We start from the raw sequence: 19,356 nt of genomic DNA on the forward strand, positions 1-19,356 counted from the left end.
GTTAGGAAACTTGTGCAAATAATAAAAGAATATTAGAAATGATTGGTCCCTGTTTAGTTTGATTAAAATAGAGTCAAAGCTAAAATATTTTTCATTGTTTAATGTGGTAAAGATAAGAGAATGTTACGGCATACAGTCATCTTGTGAGGTGATTTTTTGACCAGTAACAGTTAATAGGTAGGGTTTTGTTATGGAATGCAGTTTGGTTCGTTCCCTTTCATTTTACTGAGTACAAATACTTTGAGTAATGTGCCATTACAAAAAGGAAGAGAGGCACAAGAGTCCAAAATATTTAATATTTCCTTTATAAGGGTGCTTAGTGTATGTTAGATAAATGAAAAATAGTTTTCACAAGCTACTAAGAAAACCACTGTACTATGTGTGCAAACACCAATGACTTATGGATAGTTCAAAAACTGTAACCCAAACTTCTGTTAAATACCAAGTCTGCTCAGTTGTGTTTCTTCATTTTTTAGGTTTATGGTGCTGCTATTCAGTTTTATGAGCCTTATCCCCAGGAGCTGCTAACAGAAAAGCAACAATTGCAGCTGGGTCTCTTGACAGCTGTAGAGAGGAAAGTGGTTACTTCCAAGTCCATCAATTCTAATAAATGTATCTGCCTTCTCTCACATTGGCCTTTCTTTGAAGCATTTCGAAAATTCCTGATGTTCATCTACAAACTGTCTGTCTCTGGACCTCATCCTCTTCCCATTGAAAAGTACGTAAAACATCTTTCAAGCTAATGTGTAAAGATGGTTATATCAGCTCAAGTGGTCATCTGATATATATATGTCACACTTCCATAAGTACTGTATTTCCACCATTATCTTGGTTGCCCTGTGCAGCTTATATCGTTACTGATTGCACTGAGAGAAGTTGTAGTTTCTTCTGTTTAATAAGAGTAGCTTTTGCAGATTTTTACCATTGCTCTTCTGTTAAAAATTTTCAAGCCTGTGTAACTTCCTTTTAAACTTGTTAGACACAGAAAATGGTTGAGCTGTAAGAGACATGCCAGTGCTTGCAGTCCTGTGTTTTAGATTATTAAATGTAAGCACAAGGACTCTTTTCATTAGCAGTGCATATGTGTCCATATTGAAGCACTGCAACAACTGCAGATGAATTCTGTTTCACTCCCTCTACCTTCTTCTACCTTCTGCTTCCTCACTCCTTTCCCTTCCTGGCTTCCCTGCCCCATATATATGTATGTATAAAAATATGAACTTTATAGAGGATACTTTTCATTGTAAGGGATTCAAAAAAAAAACATAAACATTCACTGAAAACTTGTTATCTTCAAAATTGCATTGGACTTCTGGTAGCTAAGTATACTTTCTCCTAGCTAAGCCTGATGAGAAATCGTGTAACATGAAGATTGTCTACCAGAGATTTTTACATGATTTGCCTACATGGCCAGTGTGTTCTTACCTTTTCCATGCATATATGAAGCTGCCACTATTAATTTTCACTCATGAAATGTGAGCGAGTGAGGCTTCTTTCTTTCAGCTTGTGTAAACAGGCTCCTAAACTTATCAAAACAGTAAATAAATTGTAACTGTACTTCTGTAACATATGGGATGTACAAATTCCAAAATGTGACTTTGTTTTCAGTCCTTGTTTGTTCTCAGTGCTGGTTTTCTAACATCTTATCTTCTGTTCAGGCACATATCCCATTTTATGCACAATATACCTTTCCCTTCACCACAAAGGCCAAGAATTCTTGTGCAGGTAGGCAAAACATGTACTTTCGTTTTTAGTTATCATAATACTCCTTTTTGCCTTTGAAAGCCTGGATTCTTCTATTAGTTTTTTTACTCAGCTTTGAATATCCAGCTGCTGGAAGGGAGATGGGAGGAGATGAGTGGAATAGCCTTCTCTTACATGGATATAAACCCGGGTTAACCTAGCAAAGGAAGCTATTTCAGATTTTGTGTGGTACAGACTGCAGCAGCATCCTACTTGCATTTTTGAAATTTCTGCCTTATATTGGTCTTTCATTTTATGGACGTCATTTGCTCTGTGCCACTGGGGGTTGTTTGTTTTCTACCGTTCTTTCACTTGTCCACTACTGTGGTTCATATGTTAGTCCCCTGGGGCAGTCTCTTGTGATCTCTGCTTAATCACCTAGCAGTAGCTACATGTTCAACAATGAGTCATAAACAGTTTCTTGTAACTTCTGAGAATTATTTTGGTGACTAATACAAGCTCTGTTGACTTAGTGAACAAAAGCTCCAAACCTTTTTGATTCACATTTCTTTCATGACATTGTGACTCTGTCTGCCAGGCATTTTATTATATTATGGATATGTAGTTACACTGGAATATTTTACTTCACTAACTTTGGAATTGTTCTTGCCAATCATGAATTATTTTGTGTTTCAGCTTTCTGCCCATGATGCGTTAATATTGTCTCAGCCAGTTTCTACACCACTACCACTAAGGTATCATTATCAATGTTTTAAACGCATTGTAATTGAGACATCCCAAGACAAATAGAAATGAAGCATAGAAGAAAGCCAAACGCTATTTCAATATTATTAGATTTTATAAACAGCACAATATGCATTTGAAATATTAGACAGTGTTGTTTTTATGACATAGACCTGTCTCTTATGAAAGAATGGTATTACTGATTATCCTGAAGAAAGGAGGCTGTAAGGAAATAATACATGTATTTAAGTATCTTCCATCTTTAGAATATAAACAGTAAAGACTTTTTTAAAAATACCATAGATAGATTTCTTGTTATCTTGAGCTGTTTATCCCTTTTTGGTTCCAAGGGAGACATTTATGTTAAGCAGTTATGTGAAATCAATAAATGCCCAAGTGCACAAACACTTTGAAAATCCAAAATTGTAACTTAAAATATTTGTGAATGAGGCTTGATGCAGTCTCTTTGGATAACACCTACAAGGCTAGAGTTCCTTATGAATATGACATGACTTTTTGTTTGTTTGCTTTGGTTTTGCTTTTAATTAAAAAAAAAAAAAATCACCCTTCTTTACATTGTTTTCCCTTAAATGTTATCATATATAATATTGTATATGCAAAAGGATCCAATGTTTAAATCTCAGCTGTTGCTCAGCCACTTAAGGGAAAAATTGCAGCTAGCCATCAAACTGCAAAGTAACATGTAATTAGCATTATAAGGACAGATTTTACACCCCTCTTCTACTTTTACAGACATCATTAAAATTCCTAAATATCTGTATGGTTTCCAAAGAAATGAAATGGAGATTAAACTGTAGAAACTAAATGCATGTTGCTATGAGAATGCTGAATTTATTTATTTATTTTCTACTTGACTAGTACTAGAATTTAAAATAGTGATACTAAGATAAAATAGATACTGTAATTCATTATTCTTGCTTGAGGTAACATCCTATGAAACTAGTAGTGTTTTTTTGTGCTTGGAGTAGGTGATAACTAGTTAGGTCTGTGTTACTGTTAGGAAGACAAGCTGCTTGTGCATAAGTGAGAGAGCCATAAACCACACAGTAGCATTTTAAGGCATATGTTTCTGTAACAGTACTTTTGAATTTACGTTTTTGTGTTGCAGTACAAGTCTCACACTGAAGTGCTAGCTATTAAATACTACTATTACCACACATAAAATATCTAAGAATTATTCAACTTGTAGGTCCAAACAGCTCTTAGAAATTTAGTAGTGCCTCGCTCTCGCTTTTAATGTTTAAATCCTGTAACATTCTTTCCCCCTCTCTCCTTTCCATTTACCCCTTAGTGGAGCAGACTTCAGTACTCTACTCATGAATCTTGGACCAGAAAACTGTGCCACACTGCTACTCTTTGTATTGTTAGAAGGCAAGATCCTCCTTCATTCTCTTAGACCAGCTGTATTGACAGGAGTTGCTGAAGCTGTAGTAGCTGTAAGTACAAGGTGTTCTGTACAGCAGCAAGGGAAAATGTTGGAAACTCCATAATTACTATGAGGCTTTTATAAGTTAAAATGATTGCATTAAATGATCATTTTTTTCCTAGCAATTGCGTTTAGTTAAATCGCTCTAGCATGTCTAATTACTATAATTGTTGAAGTGATCAATGCTTTTGCATAGATAAGTAAGAAATGTCCTGTAAACAAGTGATCAAAGTTGAAGACTCTGTTTTGACAGTGTAACAGGGTTTCTAGCAATTTAATTTCAACTTGCTGCATGTAACAAACTTACCTGTTTTATGCTGTACAAGGTCTGTTGTCCTGTTTTAATGAATCGGTTTCATTTCATTTTTCCTTCAGATGATATTTCCATTTCAGTGGCAATGTCCATATATCCCCCTATGTCCTTTGTCTCTGGCCACCGTACTCAGTGCACCTGTTCCATTTATTGTTGGAGTTGATTCACGGTATTTTGATCTGTATGATCCACCACAGGACATTGTGTGCATTGACTTAGACACAAACATGGTGTACATGTAAGTTCTATGGGGTTTTTATATCTATCTGTAGATGGAGAAATTGCTGAACTACGTGAGAGAGAGCAAACTTTATTTAAAAACTGTTTTGTCAAATATGGTTTTGTTTCTGCCTGTCCTCTGTTCTTTATCTCGCTTCTAATGCTTTATAGAGACTTGAAAATCACTAAGTCAAGGGTCAGCATTTGGGGGTTGCCAATAAAATTAAAAAATAAATAATGTGCTGCAGATGTTGCTTGAAATGATAATGTGTGTTTGTTTTCTTTTTCCTTCACTTCTCATACTGCTTATTTAGGAAATGGGACACAAGCTAGAATAGAGGAAGAACAGTTTATTTTTATTGTGCCACCATTTTATGCATTTTCACCTTGCTTCACCACTTGAGGATTTGATTTGCCTGTGTTCATTGAATATTGGGTTTGAACATGAGAGTTTCAGGACCCTTCATGAAGCTTTTGAAGCTGTCTTGAATTCAGGACATTTTTTGTTAGTGTAATGAAATAAAAATAATTTATTAAGTTACAGGAGCTGACTTCTCAGTGAGATCAATCAAGCAAAACTTTTTGTATTGCCTATATTTGTTTTAAAATATTTTCATTTAATTATGTTTTGAATGCTTGTCTTAAATAAAGTGTTGCATGAAGGGTTTCTTTACAACTTCTATAGGAGAGGCTAATCTAGAATGAATTTCTTCTGTGATAAATCTAAATGGGATTGTAAATACCTGATTTTAAAATGATTTATTAAATTTATAAATTCTTTTCCATTTAGAGTAATTAGATCAAAAGTAGAAAGAGGGATGTAAGCTATCTGAGGGTGAACATCACTGAATAATGCGTGTCTCTTCTGTGTGAAAATATAGTCTTAAATCATCTCGTGTCACTTTAACTCTTGATTTCATTTTCACTAACTCGAATCAAAATTAGTCATTTGATCTATGGGTCACTTGAAAGCTTTCATGCTTTTCATTGCGTAAAAAGGACCCTTCCTATGATGCCTTACTGAATCAAATGCTTCCTTTAAGTTATTGAAATGTATTGTGTGATTAGTAGCATCAAAGAAAAGAGTAAACAACAGAGTAGATTGTATTCATATTTTTTATTTGCCTTTTTTCTTCTCCTGGGTCCCCAATAAAAACATCGCAAAAAACATTTTCATCATTGTATGTAAAGTGTTGTGCAATCAAACGAATAATTATGTGTGAAAGAAATGTAAGGAAGATAACTTTATGTGAAGATACCTTTTGCAATGAAAAATGTCTTTTTTTTTTCATAAGAAGAATGGAAATTGATGTCTGGGTTGGAAAAAAAAAAAAAAAAAAAAGAATTGGAGTAAGGCAGTAGATTTAGCGGAGAAAGGAGACAGTAAAGATTCTGTTGGAATGAGTCATAGAAAGATAAAGTTGGCTACTAGTTACTGAACTAAAAATCTACCAGTGGCTGATGTCTTATCTGTCTACAACTGAAAAGATTCTGGCACCTTTTCCTTTAGTGTCTTTTAAGTCCTTTTCTGTTTCAGTGGCTAACTGATCTTTTTGTCTTTTGCTGTCCATTTTGGACATATTTAATCTATGCTATTTACTTGACTTTAAGAGGAATTGAACATCTTCAACATTTGACTTCAAGTAAATGAGAGATGTTGGTACCTGCATTATAAAACTTGGAGGTATCTTTTTTTTAACCTGGAAATGAGGATATTTCTCCATTTTGGAGATATGTAGGTAAACTGCATGTAGGTAAAATATTTCTGCATAGTAGAAGAATAACATCTGAAAAAATCAGTGTTTTCTAGTACATCAATCTGCCTGACTGGCATCTTTCTAGGCCAAGTTTGCTGGTATCTTCCTTATGATAGACTAAAACTTCATTTACTGCGAAAACTACTGAATGTCTTTTATTCATTCAGCATCTTCCTTAAAGTCTTTTCTTGGATGTTTTCAACCATCTCTGTGAAACTAACATCAAAAGCTCATTAAGGAAAGTAGCCTTTTTGGGTGCAAATTTGAGAGGTGGTTTTTTTTTTTTTTTCTTATATATAATAGTTTTTTTTTTTCTTGCATTTTTGGAACAGTACTGCTTATATTGTTTGTAGGCATGCTTTTGTGGTGGGAAAAAAAGGAGATGATATCTGCAACCATGCATTTTTATTTTTATTTTTTAATTCATTAATTAATTTTATTTTTAATACATTTAATGTATACTTCCTCCTTAAGGAAGCTATGTGTCTGTGCCAACTGAGCAAACAGTTCTACTGATGCTAAGTGCAATGTCACAGTGACAGCATCAGCGGAAATAGTAATAACTGGTTAGGTCTTGTGGCATCAAAGTTTGCTCTACACCTTATTAGGGAAATTCTGTTCCACTTTCTTTCTCCCACGACGAGCTTAGGAGTTCTTGTGACTCTCCCTTCTGTCTCTATATTCATCTGTTAAATGGGGTCTGGCATTGTATCCCTTGTTCCTCTGACAAAGATGAGCATACCTTCAGACCAATTTATCCCATTATTTAATCAACCACATAATTTCCAAATTGTAAACTGAATTTCCAATCTTCCTAATTCCTGGCAGCCTTTGATTGAAGCTGAAATTGGGAACTTAATTGTCATAGACATGTGACAGTGACTATAAAGCTTATGAGCATAGGGCTACTTGACTGGTCTTCCAGCATTTTACAGGAATTTAACTTCATGTGGTAGTGGCAAACAGCCTTTATTTGTGTCAGTAGCAGAACAGCAAGTTTACAATAGTCTAAACTAATAACCATATACAGATTAATGTGTTCAGATTATATTAGTGAGACTGGTATAGATTCTGAGAAGAAACTCAGCAATGTGAAACTTCAACCAAAAACTCTAAATCAGATCTCAATATAGATCCTCCTTCCAGAATGGAGAAAACTACCCATAAGTCAATTTATACTGCTCTTTTCTGAGGGAATGAAGTGCTGAGTTAATGTCACTCCATTTTATTATATTTATTATTTCTGACAAATAGGGACAGTGACAAGGTTTCTTTTCAAAATGATTTCCTTTTTCTGAAAATGAATTAACTTAGGCCAATGGAAGCTATTCTTTTCTATATGGTCTGTATTTTATATATCCTTTTATCCTCCCCTGTGTTTTAGATCAGATGATAAGAAGAGCACAAACTGGAAGCAGTTTCCTAAGAAGCCATGTAAAAGTCTGCTCAGCACCTTAAAGAAACTGCACCCACAGCTGGCAGCAGGTGAAATATCTAAAATAAATGGGAAGGGATAAGAACAGAAACTGCCTAAAGCAGGGAAAGTAAATATTAGAAGAAAACTACTAAATTTTCTGATACACATCTACAGGTCTTATAATTTATAAGTAGTGTATAAATGTAAGGACTTCTTGGTAACGTGGTGTAAATCTTTTTAGACTTTTTTTCTTTGTTGTCACTTCCTCAAAGTGGGGAATTTTCAGCCTTTAGTAATGATTAAGTTATATTTAAACAAAGATTCAACAGAAACACATTTGGGTCTCAGCATAAACAATGTTCACTGTTCTGATCAAAAATAATAAAGGAAATAAGTGTTTGAGTAAGATACTGCACAATACTCCAGGTATTGTGCAGATATAGTTGAATATCTCAGGTACTGACTTTCCTACAAAAAAAATCCAGTAGCAAAATGTTGAAAGTATTTTTTTCAAAAGGAAGAGGAAAAACTGACCATCATACTAATGGCTTGGAAAGGTAAGAACAGAGTTGTAACTAAATTATTCTGCAGGTATATCTTCTATCTATCTGTAGACAGGATCTTTAAGACAATCTTGTTCAGAGTATGTTCAGTTGTGTATTTATAAAGGAGACAATGATAGCTTCATGGGTATACAACAGATATTAAAAAAAAAAAGTTGGTAAACTATGAAAACAGAAAATGTATTAATTAGGAGTTGGGCTTTCTTGCCTTAATTTCCTTTCTTTCTTTCCTCTTTTTTTTTTTTCCAGATTGCCTTTACTGTTAGAAAACCTCAACTTTTGTTTTGTTTTTGGTTTTATCAGCAGGGCATGATACTCTACTTAATGTGTAAATGCTGCAGACTGAATTCCCATTTCAACAGTATTATTTTATATTACTATTTACATTTATATTATAATAAAAATCTGTAACTGTGTTCAAAGGTGAAGCAGTACCTGCTAGTTTTTTTGTTGTTGTTGTCCAAGAATAAGGTCCAAGAATAAACTCTTTATGTGATCTGCTTCTTTCCATCCTTTGGTATACAAAAATGTTAAAATTGTCACTGGAAAAATAATTTAAAGCACATTTTTTTCCTCGATGTGCAATCTTAAGTAATCAGCAGAACAGGGAAAACAGAATCCTTTGTGTTGACTTGTTACTGAAAGACAGAGTTTAGCTGGGAATGTGATAGCAAAATCTAAATTAAGGTAATGCTCGTTTTCTCAGGTCACAGAAGCCTTGATAAGTTAGAAAAACACATAAGCAACTCCTGAAATAACTACTTTTTATATGGGCCAGATCAATTGGAAAGTAATAACAGGACAAGAAGAGAACTTATTTACAGTGTTGGTAATTTCTAAATACGGGAAATAAAAAAGAAAAAAAAATCATATTCAATATCTTGCAAATGTTGTCTATTCAACTATGCTGCATTTTAATACAGGATTGTGTATATTGCTGTTTGCTAGTTCACAAGAAAGCACCAGAAGGCTCAGCAGTGGAGATGACTCCTATCGAGGCAGATTTCTCCTGGCAGAAGAAGATGACAGAACTTGAGATGGAGATCCAGGAAGCTTTTCTACGTTTCATGGCATCTATTTTAAAGGGTTACAGAACGTTCCTCAAACCAATCACTCAGGCACCTTCAAATAAAGCAACTGCTGCTGATTCGTTGTTTGATCATCAAGGTGAGGTTGAGAGAAATAAATTGCTGATCGTATTGGAGTTAACCCAAATTTTCCTTTGGTGCAACTCTTGGCAATATTTGGAATTGCAGTTATATAAAATCAAGCTGTTTGAAGTTGATTAGAATATTGATACACACGAATAGAATCCCATTTTGTAACAACTCTGATATTAGAAAAATTGTCTTTCAGTAGGGGGATGCCTTCTTCTCGTGGCACATTCTGTAAGGGCACTTCTTGGGAATTAAAGAATATTTCTCAATTTGTATGGAGCAAAAATGGCAGAAGCCCATTGATGAAGAGCAAAATAATGTTTTTGATATAAATGGGAAAATAAAAGAGTACTGGGCAGAGTTCAGAAACATAACAAAACAGTAGTTGGTAAAGGTCATCTTATTTTTTTTCACTTTATCACTTACCATATCACTTTGACTTTTTCATATCTGTTCATCAGTTGAATGCCAGATAGAATGTCACTGGTGGCTTGTCTTGTCTGTTTGATTGTTTGTTTGCTTTTTTCTTTCTTTTTTTTTTTTGTGCATGTGTGTGTGTGTGAGGGTATTTTGTGTTTTTTTTCTTGTTTTGTTTTAAATTATCTAGAAGAGAGATTTGAGATGGGATTCTTATTTAAACACTTGAAAAATCATAAATGTTTACTTCTAGAATAGTGGAAGGGGATTTTTTTTATTATTGTCTAAAATGTAAATGCTTCTGCATTTAATGAATGAGGTCACATTCTCCTTTTTTGTCCATAATAAGTCAACAAATCAGCAAACAGATTGTGATAACATGGGGATGATTGCATGCCATGTATTGTTAACTATGTGGAAGAAATCTTACATAAACAAGTTTATTTTAATCTTCTGAATGCAAGTGATAAGTAGTTGTTTTTACTAATAAAGCCAATGTTTTATATATTAGCACTGTAAATGTTTTATGTTAACACTTTTACAGTATAGTTTCTTATGGAACTTTTAACTATTTACTTCTGTGTTTCTTTTTCTAACCAGGATTTTTAAAAAGTAGAGACCGTGCCTATACGAAGTTCTACACGCATCTCACCAAAACGCAGATATTCAGCAGCTTTATTGAAGAGTGCAGTTTTGTGAGTGACAAGGATACTGGCTTGGCATTTTTTGATGACTGCATAGAAAAGGTGAAAAACATACTAAATTAAATTATATGCTTCTTTTTTTTTTTTTTATTGTCCTGCCTTTTACTTGTAAAGGCAGCTACCCTCTGTAACAAGTGTGAGAGACTGGAATTTTTGGTTATTATTGCTGAATTATTTTCTTCCTTTGTCTTCTTGCATGGTCATAGTTTTCTGTGTTAATACAGGAGTCTGTAATTAAAGCCCTGCAGGATGTCAAGCTGTAAGAGAATGTGAAAAGTACCAGTTCATGACACTTTAACACAATGTCGTTTATATCTTCCTTTTTAAACAGTAATCTGCCTCACTCTAATTTAGACTTATCTACCACTGCCATCTGTGGTGTTCTTTTTCACATGACAAACTTCACATGATAAACTTTAAACATAAAAATATGCCTAGTGCTCAGACTTGTGGTCAAAACTGATTTACAAAGATAAGACTTCATTTCATTGCATGTATTTTATATGAGAAAGATTGCTGTAACCCATTCATGTTTTTTTTGAAGCCAAGTCTTCAGCATGTTTCTAGGCTACATAGGTTATTAGGTTTATGACTTCATCTTAAAAATGACAGGTTCACAAGATAAAATTTCAGAGCTAGCGGTTTTTATATACTTTTTATGTGCATATATATGATCCCTTCTGGACAGAACATTGATTTTTGCACTAAGCTGTGCAAATAACTTGTTGATTCAGTATTGTTTCCAATCAAAATACCACTTAAAGCAGATCGCAAAAAAAAAAAGTTTCAAAGTATCCTTGCCTTTATTTTTCTCTATGCCAAGTAGGGGGTGTGCATCTACAGTATGTGTCTAGACTATGCTCTGTTTAGTAATGTTGATAACTTACAGTAATTGCAAGTTATTAATGTGTTGCATACTTAAATTGTCATAGTGAAAATATATGCAAAAAACAGTTTATTTCAATTAAGCTAAGTTAAAGCTTCTTTAATAGATTTAAGGTTTTGTATTTAGTCCATAGTGTCAACAGATTGAAAGCATTCTGATAACTTCTTGCTTTCAGCAAGGTATTTGAAAATGAAAGTGCTTCCAGAGTAGTGTGAATACTTGGTATTACTCATTTAATATTTCAGTAAAACACATGGCTGTAATAGAATTATTTAGGATCTTTTTCCATTGAGAATAAACTCTGATTTTTTTTCTCTTTTCCTAGCTCTTTCCAGATAAAGGAACAGAAAAAGGAGACAAGGTATTTTGACCCTCAGTATGTTCAGAGATAATTTACTGTGTAATAAAAGTGAAGAGACAGGGCTGTAGAACTGATATTTGAGCATTGATAACAAATATGATACATTTTATATATTGTGCTTACACATAATGTATAAAATCAAGAACAGAAACAGTGTATTTTTACATATACTTTAATATAATTAATATTAAAATGTACATTTTATCCCAAAGCTAAACTCAGGACTCAGATTACAAACTCTCCTTTCAGGTTGACGCAGATTCTTTTGAAGATGCACGGTTGATTGAGCTTGATGAGTCACAAAAAAGTGAACACACAGTGTTTATAATGCCACCAGAACCTCCCCCTGATGATGGACAAGACCGAGCACCAAAATACAGGTACAGTTCAATCAACTAACGTAGAGAAACTGGAGTATTAGAACTCTTATGATGTTGAGCGGGGCAGATATTTCAGCTTGGCACAAGACTCACCTTAATAAATGGTAAGGACATCTTTAAAAAGATGTGATCTGCCTGGACTCCGGTAAGTTTCTGAAGGCCTGGAAGTATTTTGTGTGGGCATGTTTGAGGGCAAGTAGCTTTTGGTTGTAGTTTTTAGTAACTACTTGCCAACTTTGTAGTAATGCTTTGCTACGTGTATTTAATGTCTATCTTTCCTTGAGCCATTTATGTGGATTTTGTAGGAACTGTCTTTGTTCCAGGGTAGGAATGACGGGGTGGGTAATGGATTTGCCCAGTACTATTGATCTGCAACTCATGAACCAAAAGAGAAAAACACCCTTTCCACTTTTCAGACTTCTTCCATTCAGTGTTTTTCAGCCCTATGCAGGAAGTGTGGAGTTGCACACACTGTGATTATGTTTTTCTTGCTCTTTCTTGGAGGCAAAGAAGTCTGTTTCCAGCTGTTGTTGTTAGTAATTATCATCAGTGCTTCCCAGACCTATGTGGTGTGGATAGTGGTCTGGTTCTTATATCCATGGTCTACTGGGATTTAATGTCCAAGGCTGCTTCTTTTTTGTGATATCTTTGTGAACAGGACTAAAAGGATCATGTTATAAACATACATATAAATCCCCTGGTTCCTTTATTTTCCTGTTTATCAGTTATTTGCATGCAAGTTGTCTTTGTAAGGCTTTCAGCAGATACATAAAAAGCTTTTCCCTACTTTTTTTTTTTTTTTTAATATATATATATCTATGTAGCTACAAAAACTTTCCACGACTAGATTTCAAGCTGTTTGACAGGCCTCAGGAACTGAAGCTCTCCTTCAGCAGACACCCAGCTGGAAGCAGCATTTCAAATAGTCCAGCACTCATGGCAAAGAGGACAAAACAGGTCAGATAAGTCTTACCATAATCACCATGTGAATACTGAAAGATATTAAGCTGCTTTGATAAAAATTACTGCTGCATATTTATACTACAAATTACTTTGTTGGAAACTAAGTCTATGTGTAACTATTGAGAAGCAAAACTTGCCAGGAAAAGAAATGGAAAGCAAAAGATTAGCATCTGAGATAAAAGTTTACCGTCAAACTAGTCATTAAACTTCAGGCCATGGTATAAAACAAAATGAAATTAAAATGAATGCTTAAAATGGGGGGAAGGCATAATTCAGGTGCTATTTTTTGTTTGTGGAGAACCTTCAAAAGAGGGTGCTAAGAATAGAATGGCAGTTTAGTGTTTGTTCATTGTTATTAAATGCCTACTTTTAATAGCTTAGTATCTGAGTTAGTAATGTTTTCTAGGCTCTGGTTGTTCACCTTTGTCATCTTTGGTTTTTTTTCACCCTTACAGGAAATAAAAACAGCCCATAAGTTAGCCAAGAAGTATTATGTAAGCCCCCCACAGTGGGCTAAATGTCTCTACAGTCACAGTTACAGCTTATGGTTTATTTGTCTGCCAGCCTACATCAGAGTTGCACATCCCAAGGTCAAAGCACTGCAGCAGGCATATGATGTTCTAATTAAAATGAGGAAAACTGACGTGGAACCACTAGATGAGGCAAGTCTGAATAAAATATCATTACTGTGAACACAGAGCAGAAGACAAAGTGCAAATATAGTGTGTTTCACCACCAACAGCAGGTTAAGCATTCTCACAGTCTGACCTGTTTTAAAGCTACATCAAAATGGTCTTACAAAAGTCTGCCCAACTAAGAAAACTAGAAATATTTCTTTTTTTTTTTTTTCTTATCATTGACATAGTATCAGCTTACTCATGTAATCCAGCTTAGTGTTGCTCATCTTCTCCCAGACTTCTTCCAGAAGGCAGTTCTTGAATATCTCTGTTTTTAAAATGTGCTTTGAATTAATGCTCTGCAGTCATACTGAAGTGAAGGGATAATGGATTTGTGTGCAGCATTCCATTCTTGCAGTAGTATACGCAAACACAAAGAAGCAAGTTATCCCACTTTTTTGCGTGGGTGTTTCCTTCCCTCCTTTATTTCGCAAACAGAAAAGCCAAGTGGGGAAAAAAAATAAGCACTTGTGTGTGACTCCTGGTGTTATTTCAGCTTGTGTAGTTTCCTGTTGAATTTTTGCTCCCTCTTCTGGCTGTTGGTTGAGTAGCTGCTTTCATATGGCTTTCCCTTTTGTGTGAAGTTTGGGAAGAGCTTAAACAGTTTCAAAATCCTTGTCATCTGTTAATCTATGGACTTTTGTATCTTGTCAGGTGTGCTACAGAGTTGTGATGCAACTCTGTGGACTGTGGGGTCAGCCTGTTCAGGCCGTGAGAGTCCTCTTTGAAATGAAAAATGCTGGAATACAGCCAAATGCTATCACTTACGGCTATTACAATAAGGTAAAAGAAATTTTGGCAAAAGATACTGAACCAATGTCTCACTTGCCTTTTTATTCCCTTTATTCTATAGCATGATTTGAAGACTGTTCGTTACAGCTCTTCAGTTGAATTTGCTGTTTCTGTTGGGCAAGCCAGCAGTTAAGACAAGTTTACACTTGACTTGATCTACAGTGTATGGTTTTACATTTTTTACTTTTACATTCCTGTGCTGTTTGTCTAACCGACAATTCTGTTGAAATACATTTATAGTGTTTCCTTTCCAAGGTTTGGAACCTGTCTAGTTACTTTCATGTCACAGCCATCTCTTCTTAGTTGTATCCTTTAAGGTAGCAGCATCCATGAGTGATGAAGGTTGGGATTAGGTTAGTTGAAGTAGCTGCCTCGTGCTTTCCTTGCTTCCATGTTTCTGTAATTTTCTAATGGAAATTCATAGTAAAGTATGAAAAGTAATTGGAGAAGAGTCTCTACTATGGTCTTTTGTTCCTACCATACACTAATCAGATGAATAAGATCCATCTTGTTTAATTAAGGAAAACTTGATGCATAGTCAGTTGCCACTCAGCCAGTGTATCCACAGCTGTAGGATAAAAGGGAACAGCTAAAACTCTAATACTTGTCCTACTTCACAGTGTTGGCAGGAAATGTCCTTTGAGTATGGAAAGAGAAGCTTCTCACTGTACTGTGTTTCTTAGTGTAAATTTGTTACTGTGTTGTTGTTATTGCAATGTCTCTCTCTGTAGGCAGTCTTAGAGTCTCCTTGGCCTAGCAGTAACCGCAGTGGCATATTTCTGTGGACAAAGGTACGAAATGTAGTTCGCGGCACAGCACAATTTAGGCAGTGCCTAAAGAAAGCAACGCAGAGCCCACGAGTACCTGTGATATCAGGTAATAAGTTAGGTGAAATGAATTTTTCTGCTGAACAAGAGCATGATTTGCTTTCTGAAGGACTGCACCTAACATTCTGGCTTTTACAAGTAGAAAACCCTTCTTAAATGTATATAAATTGATAATAGTCAACTTGATGCTTGATGCTGAGACTGTTTGTCTTACAATGTCTTTTCCTACGCTGAAGAATGAGTTGTCTAAGTTCTGTTGCTATAATTCCATATTCTCATTTTATATGTGCAAGCAAAAGTATTTACTGTTGTCTGAAGAGGCTAGATGTATTTGAAAACCTGAAATTTTAAATCCTCTCTTACTAACCAGCTCTCATTCATGTCTTTAGCTCTGCGGAATACCACGGGTGGAAGTGATGGGGACATGGTGAGCCATGGTAGCGTGGATAGTTCTAATGATGCTAACAGTGGGGAGCACACTCTCTTCGTCAGTGACTTAGTCAGGCTTGATTCCAATGATAATCACTCTAGCACAGGTACTAGATTCTGCTGGGTTTCACTACTAACAATCCCCCAAAAGGCAAAAATTTTCTGTTTTCCTGTTGATTTCCCCTCCACTGCCACCATGTTCCCCTCCTGAGGCTGTAGAGAATGAAGCATGGAGTTGATCTATGTGAAGAAATACAGTCTCTGCTTTACCACAGTTCATGCAGCTTCTATAATTTAGAGTGAACAGTAGCAGAAGTACTCTTAAGCTAAATGTCTTGCTGTGGTCTCATGAACTTTACTTTTTGTGCTAGTTGTTATAAAAGGTATAAAGCCTCTGACATAAGTCTTTGATTTCTGCGTATTATTATTTATTCGTATAAATGAATAGTCTGAGTAAAATCTTCATCAGTGTTAAAGGAAAAGAGTGAAAGTTGCTGAGGTGATTAGAAGGTAATGTTTTGAAATGTTGCTCTTTGTTGATCATCTTTTGATCCAGGATGGTCTAATTTGCATTTCTAGAATTAGTATGTTACGTTTGGTCATAGTAAACCGTGCTTCTAAAAGCCATATTCAGGCTTCTCACCAGTGTTTTCCTGATTTGAGAATGAATACAAAAATGATCAGAACCACACATAAGACACCCTGTACATATGGAAAGACAGTTGATAAGCTGGGGAAAAACTGAATGTGGCATGCACTCTTCTAGGCCAAACTGGAGTGAAATGAGTGCACAGAAAGTTAACTACTTGAGATGGCAATACAAAACTCATCGTTCTTAGTGTCTGCCTTAGTACTGATTACATATTACCTATGCACAGTCTCAACTAAGCTTCCTTTCTGTTTACCTCAATACTTACTGTACAAATGGTTCTTGCACATTCTTCATGATATTTAATATCTCAAGTCCTCCTTTAAAGATAACTTTGAGTCTGATTCCTGTTCTTCATCTGATATGCCTGCCTAGATTACTGAACTTTCCTTCTTTCTGCTCTTTGTTGCTCTGCTTTTTGTTCTTTGCTGTCTCTCGGGTGCTGCATTTGTCCTTGACTATCATGGTGTGGGGTGCAGACTTTATATGGTGTGAAGCCTTGGATGCACGTGTGATTTAATTCTACCCTTGAATATTACTTCTGCAGGTAATTTGCCCATTTATTGATAGGATATTTTCACTTCAGCGCAAACCACAGAGACTAACATCACTGAATTGATGATAGGGAGAAAATAAGGACCAAAGAATGTCAGAGTGAATTATGTGTATGAAAGGTTATCTTACACAGTAGACAAATTTGTTTATTGATGACCACTTAGAAAAATTAAATTAAAAAGTCTGTTTGCTCTGCATTGGTAAAAAAAAAAAAAAAAAAAAAAAAAAAAAAAAGTGATAATATGTACTTTAGATAAATAACGTCTGTCTTTCAAGTTTTATGGAGCCTTCTAATACCTTTCATATAATACTCAGTAACATATGCTTCGATCTTTTTAAATACTGTCAGGTGTTGTAATAGGTAAGCTGAGGCATGTTTTAACATGCTGCTGTGGGATATGTCCCTTATAGTATTTGTGTATTTTTGCATGTACAGCATCACTTATGATAAAAGTTAACAAAAAAGAGTGGTTTTTGATTGTTTCTTTAGTAGATTTTTTTGAAAAAAAAAATTACTTTTTCAAAGAATGAGTTATAGATATCAAGTGTAAATGCTGTCATGGAGGAACACCTCTTTTAAAATACATGTTTTTGCTTTTTTTCTGTTACATTCTATAGTTTGTACTTTGGCACAAAGACATAGCACAATTTATAGCAGAATAGTTTTCATGGATGTATTCATTGTTAGAAGCTGACTTAATTACTGTTGTACATGTGTAACTTTTGTAGATCATTTTAGAATTTACCTTGCACAGCAATGAAATATTTGATGTTACTGAAAGGGGAAAGGAATGAAGGGAGACACACTGCAGGAAAATTAGTTAGTCACTGTACTATTCGGGGGGGATAACACTTGTAATATCACAATAATATAATGTAAATTTTAAAAGAAAATATGCATTGAAAACTCTATTTGTCTCTGCTGTCAACATCACCAAGTAGATCTGTACACAGATGAGACATTTTGGTGATTCTTACCCTGAACTTTTGTGGCAAAACAGAATGAAAGAATGAATTTCAGTGCAAATAACTTACTTTCTTACTGAAAAACAACAAATTTAGAAAGGAAGTTGGAGGCAAGTGTTTGCATTCCTTTTGAACAGGTGGTCAGTCAGACCAGGGCTATGGATCCAAGGATGAACTTTTAAAGGATGACGGAGATAGTCTTCTTGCAACTGAAACACAAATGGAGACAGACATTTCTTCTAAAGCTGAAGAGCTAATAGAAGGTTAAGTATTCATGTTTATATTGACGAAGACTTGTAAAATAAATTTACTTCATCCATTAGACTACCATAAATAACTAATGCATTGAATTCATAATGTTGTCAAGGTCAAAATTCAGCATGATAGAATCTGCTGGACTTCTACTGTATACTAGATAATAACAGTGGAATATATCTACATAAAAATAGTATTTTGTTTGACCAACTTCATATAGATCAAAAAATTGGAGATGCGCTAGGACATACAGTATTTTATATTCCATTTGTCTAATTTTTATATTTAAACACATGAACATTTTTAAAGCTCTACCAGTTAGCCTAATAAGAGGCACTACTTACTCCTACAAGCTCATCCCCACTGTAGGAAATATGATCATCTCCTGTCTTCTTTTCAGATTTTGTCCTTAGTTCTTCTGTATTTTGTTTTTCATTACTGAGTCTATTTCATATCGTTGTTATTAGGGCCTCTGATATTATCATTAAACAAATAGCCCTGCACAAAACAAAACAAAACTGAGAACTGCTGTCACTGCTCTACTTCGGTTAGCTAAAAATATACCAAAGGATGAAGCTGGCACATGCCATAACCTTGTGAATAGCTACACGCTTTCTCTGTAATACCACCTATTGTCATCTCATGAGATACTACTTCCAGGAAATGCTGGAGGTACCTGGTAGGATTGATTCTTTAGATTGTAACTGTGTAAGGGAACAGTGCTTGATTATTTGTTTTCAATAACAGTGTAAATATAGTTATTTAGTTAAATTAACTGAAGTTCACATTTTCTTAATTTTAGAGGTTTGCATTCAGGAATCTGATGAAAATAAACAGCTGAATATAGAGACTCATAGTCCAACAGACACACCTTCCTGGGGTAACAGCATCGTCAAAGTTCCATCTGGCATTTTTGATAGCAGTGGAAGGAAAAACAGTGGTGGTGAGTCACTGGGTGAAGATGATCTTCTTGAAGTCTTGAGCTTAATGTTTTTAACCTCTTAGATTCTATTTAATGGAAAAAAAAAAGAGGTGCAAATGTCTTACAAAACATTTGCTTTCCACCATTATCTTTTTTTCCCACTATTATTGTTTTTAGGTGCCTTAAAAAGTACCTGTGGACTCTAAGGTTGAAAATTATTACGGTTGAGTAGATTGAAATCAAGATTTTTCTTGTACCATACTGAGTGTATTT

At 34.8% G+C, this 19,356-nt stretch overlaps 1 protein-coding gene across 3 annotated transcripts in view; it reads left to right on the forward strand.

The window, feature by feature from the left end:
* DENND4C (DENN domain containing 4C) overlaps nucleotides 1-19,356 on the forward strand; it is a 70,698-nt gene that overhangs the window by 30,798 nt on the left and 20,544 nt on the right. Inside the window, exons 6-22 of one of the 3 annotated variants that reach the window (XM_082783591.1) lie at nucleotides 477-718; nucleotides 1,659-1,725; nucleotides 2,380-2,438; nucleotides 3,740-3,884; nucleotides 4,250-4,425; nucleotides 7,548-7,648; nucleotides 9,092-9,310; nucleotides 10,318-10,463; nucleotides 11,633-11,668; nucleotides 11,918-12,048; nucleotides 12,873-13,005; nucleotides 13,467-13,673; nucleotides 14,343-14,471; nucleotides 15,212-15,356; nucleotides 15,697-15,843; nucleotides 18,044-18,169; nucleotides 18,964-19,104. In XM_082783591.1, the coding sequence (XP_082639717.1) occupies nucleotides 477-718; nucleotides 1,659-1,725; nucleotides 2,380-2,438; nucleotides 3,740-3,884; nucleotides 4,250-4,425; nucleotides 7,548-7,648; nucleotides 9,092-9,310; nucleotides 10,318-10,463; nucleotides 11,633-11,668; nucleotides 11,918-12,048; nucleotides 12,873-13,005; nucleotides 13,467-13,673; nucleotides 14,343-14,471; nucleotides 15,212-15,356; nucleotides 15,697-15,843; nucleotides 18,044-18,169; nucleotides 18,964-19,104 (2,350 nt within the window). The remainder of the gene's footprint in view (nucleotides 1-476; nucleotides 719-1,658; nucleotides 1,726-2,379; nucleotides 2,439-3,739; nucleotides 3,885-4,249; nucleotides 4,426-7,547; nucleotides 7,649-9,091; nucleotides 9,311-10,317; nucleotides 10,464-11,632; nucleotides 11,669-11,917; nucleotides 12,049-12,872; nucleotides 13,006-13,466; nucleotides 13,674-14,342; nucleotides 14,472-15,211; nucleotides 15,357-15,696; nucleotides 15,844-18,043; nucleotides 18,170-18,963; nucleotides 19,105-19,356) is intronic. The other 2 variants (XM_082783592.1, XM_082783593.1) reach the window with 2 other exon arrangements.

The sequence above is a fragment of the Aythya marila genome (genome assembly GCF_965140915.1).
Source record: "Aythya marila genome assembly, chromosome: Z".
NCBI lineage: Eukaryota > Metazoa > Chordata > Aves > Anseriformes > Anatidae > Aythya > Aythya marila.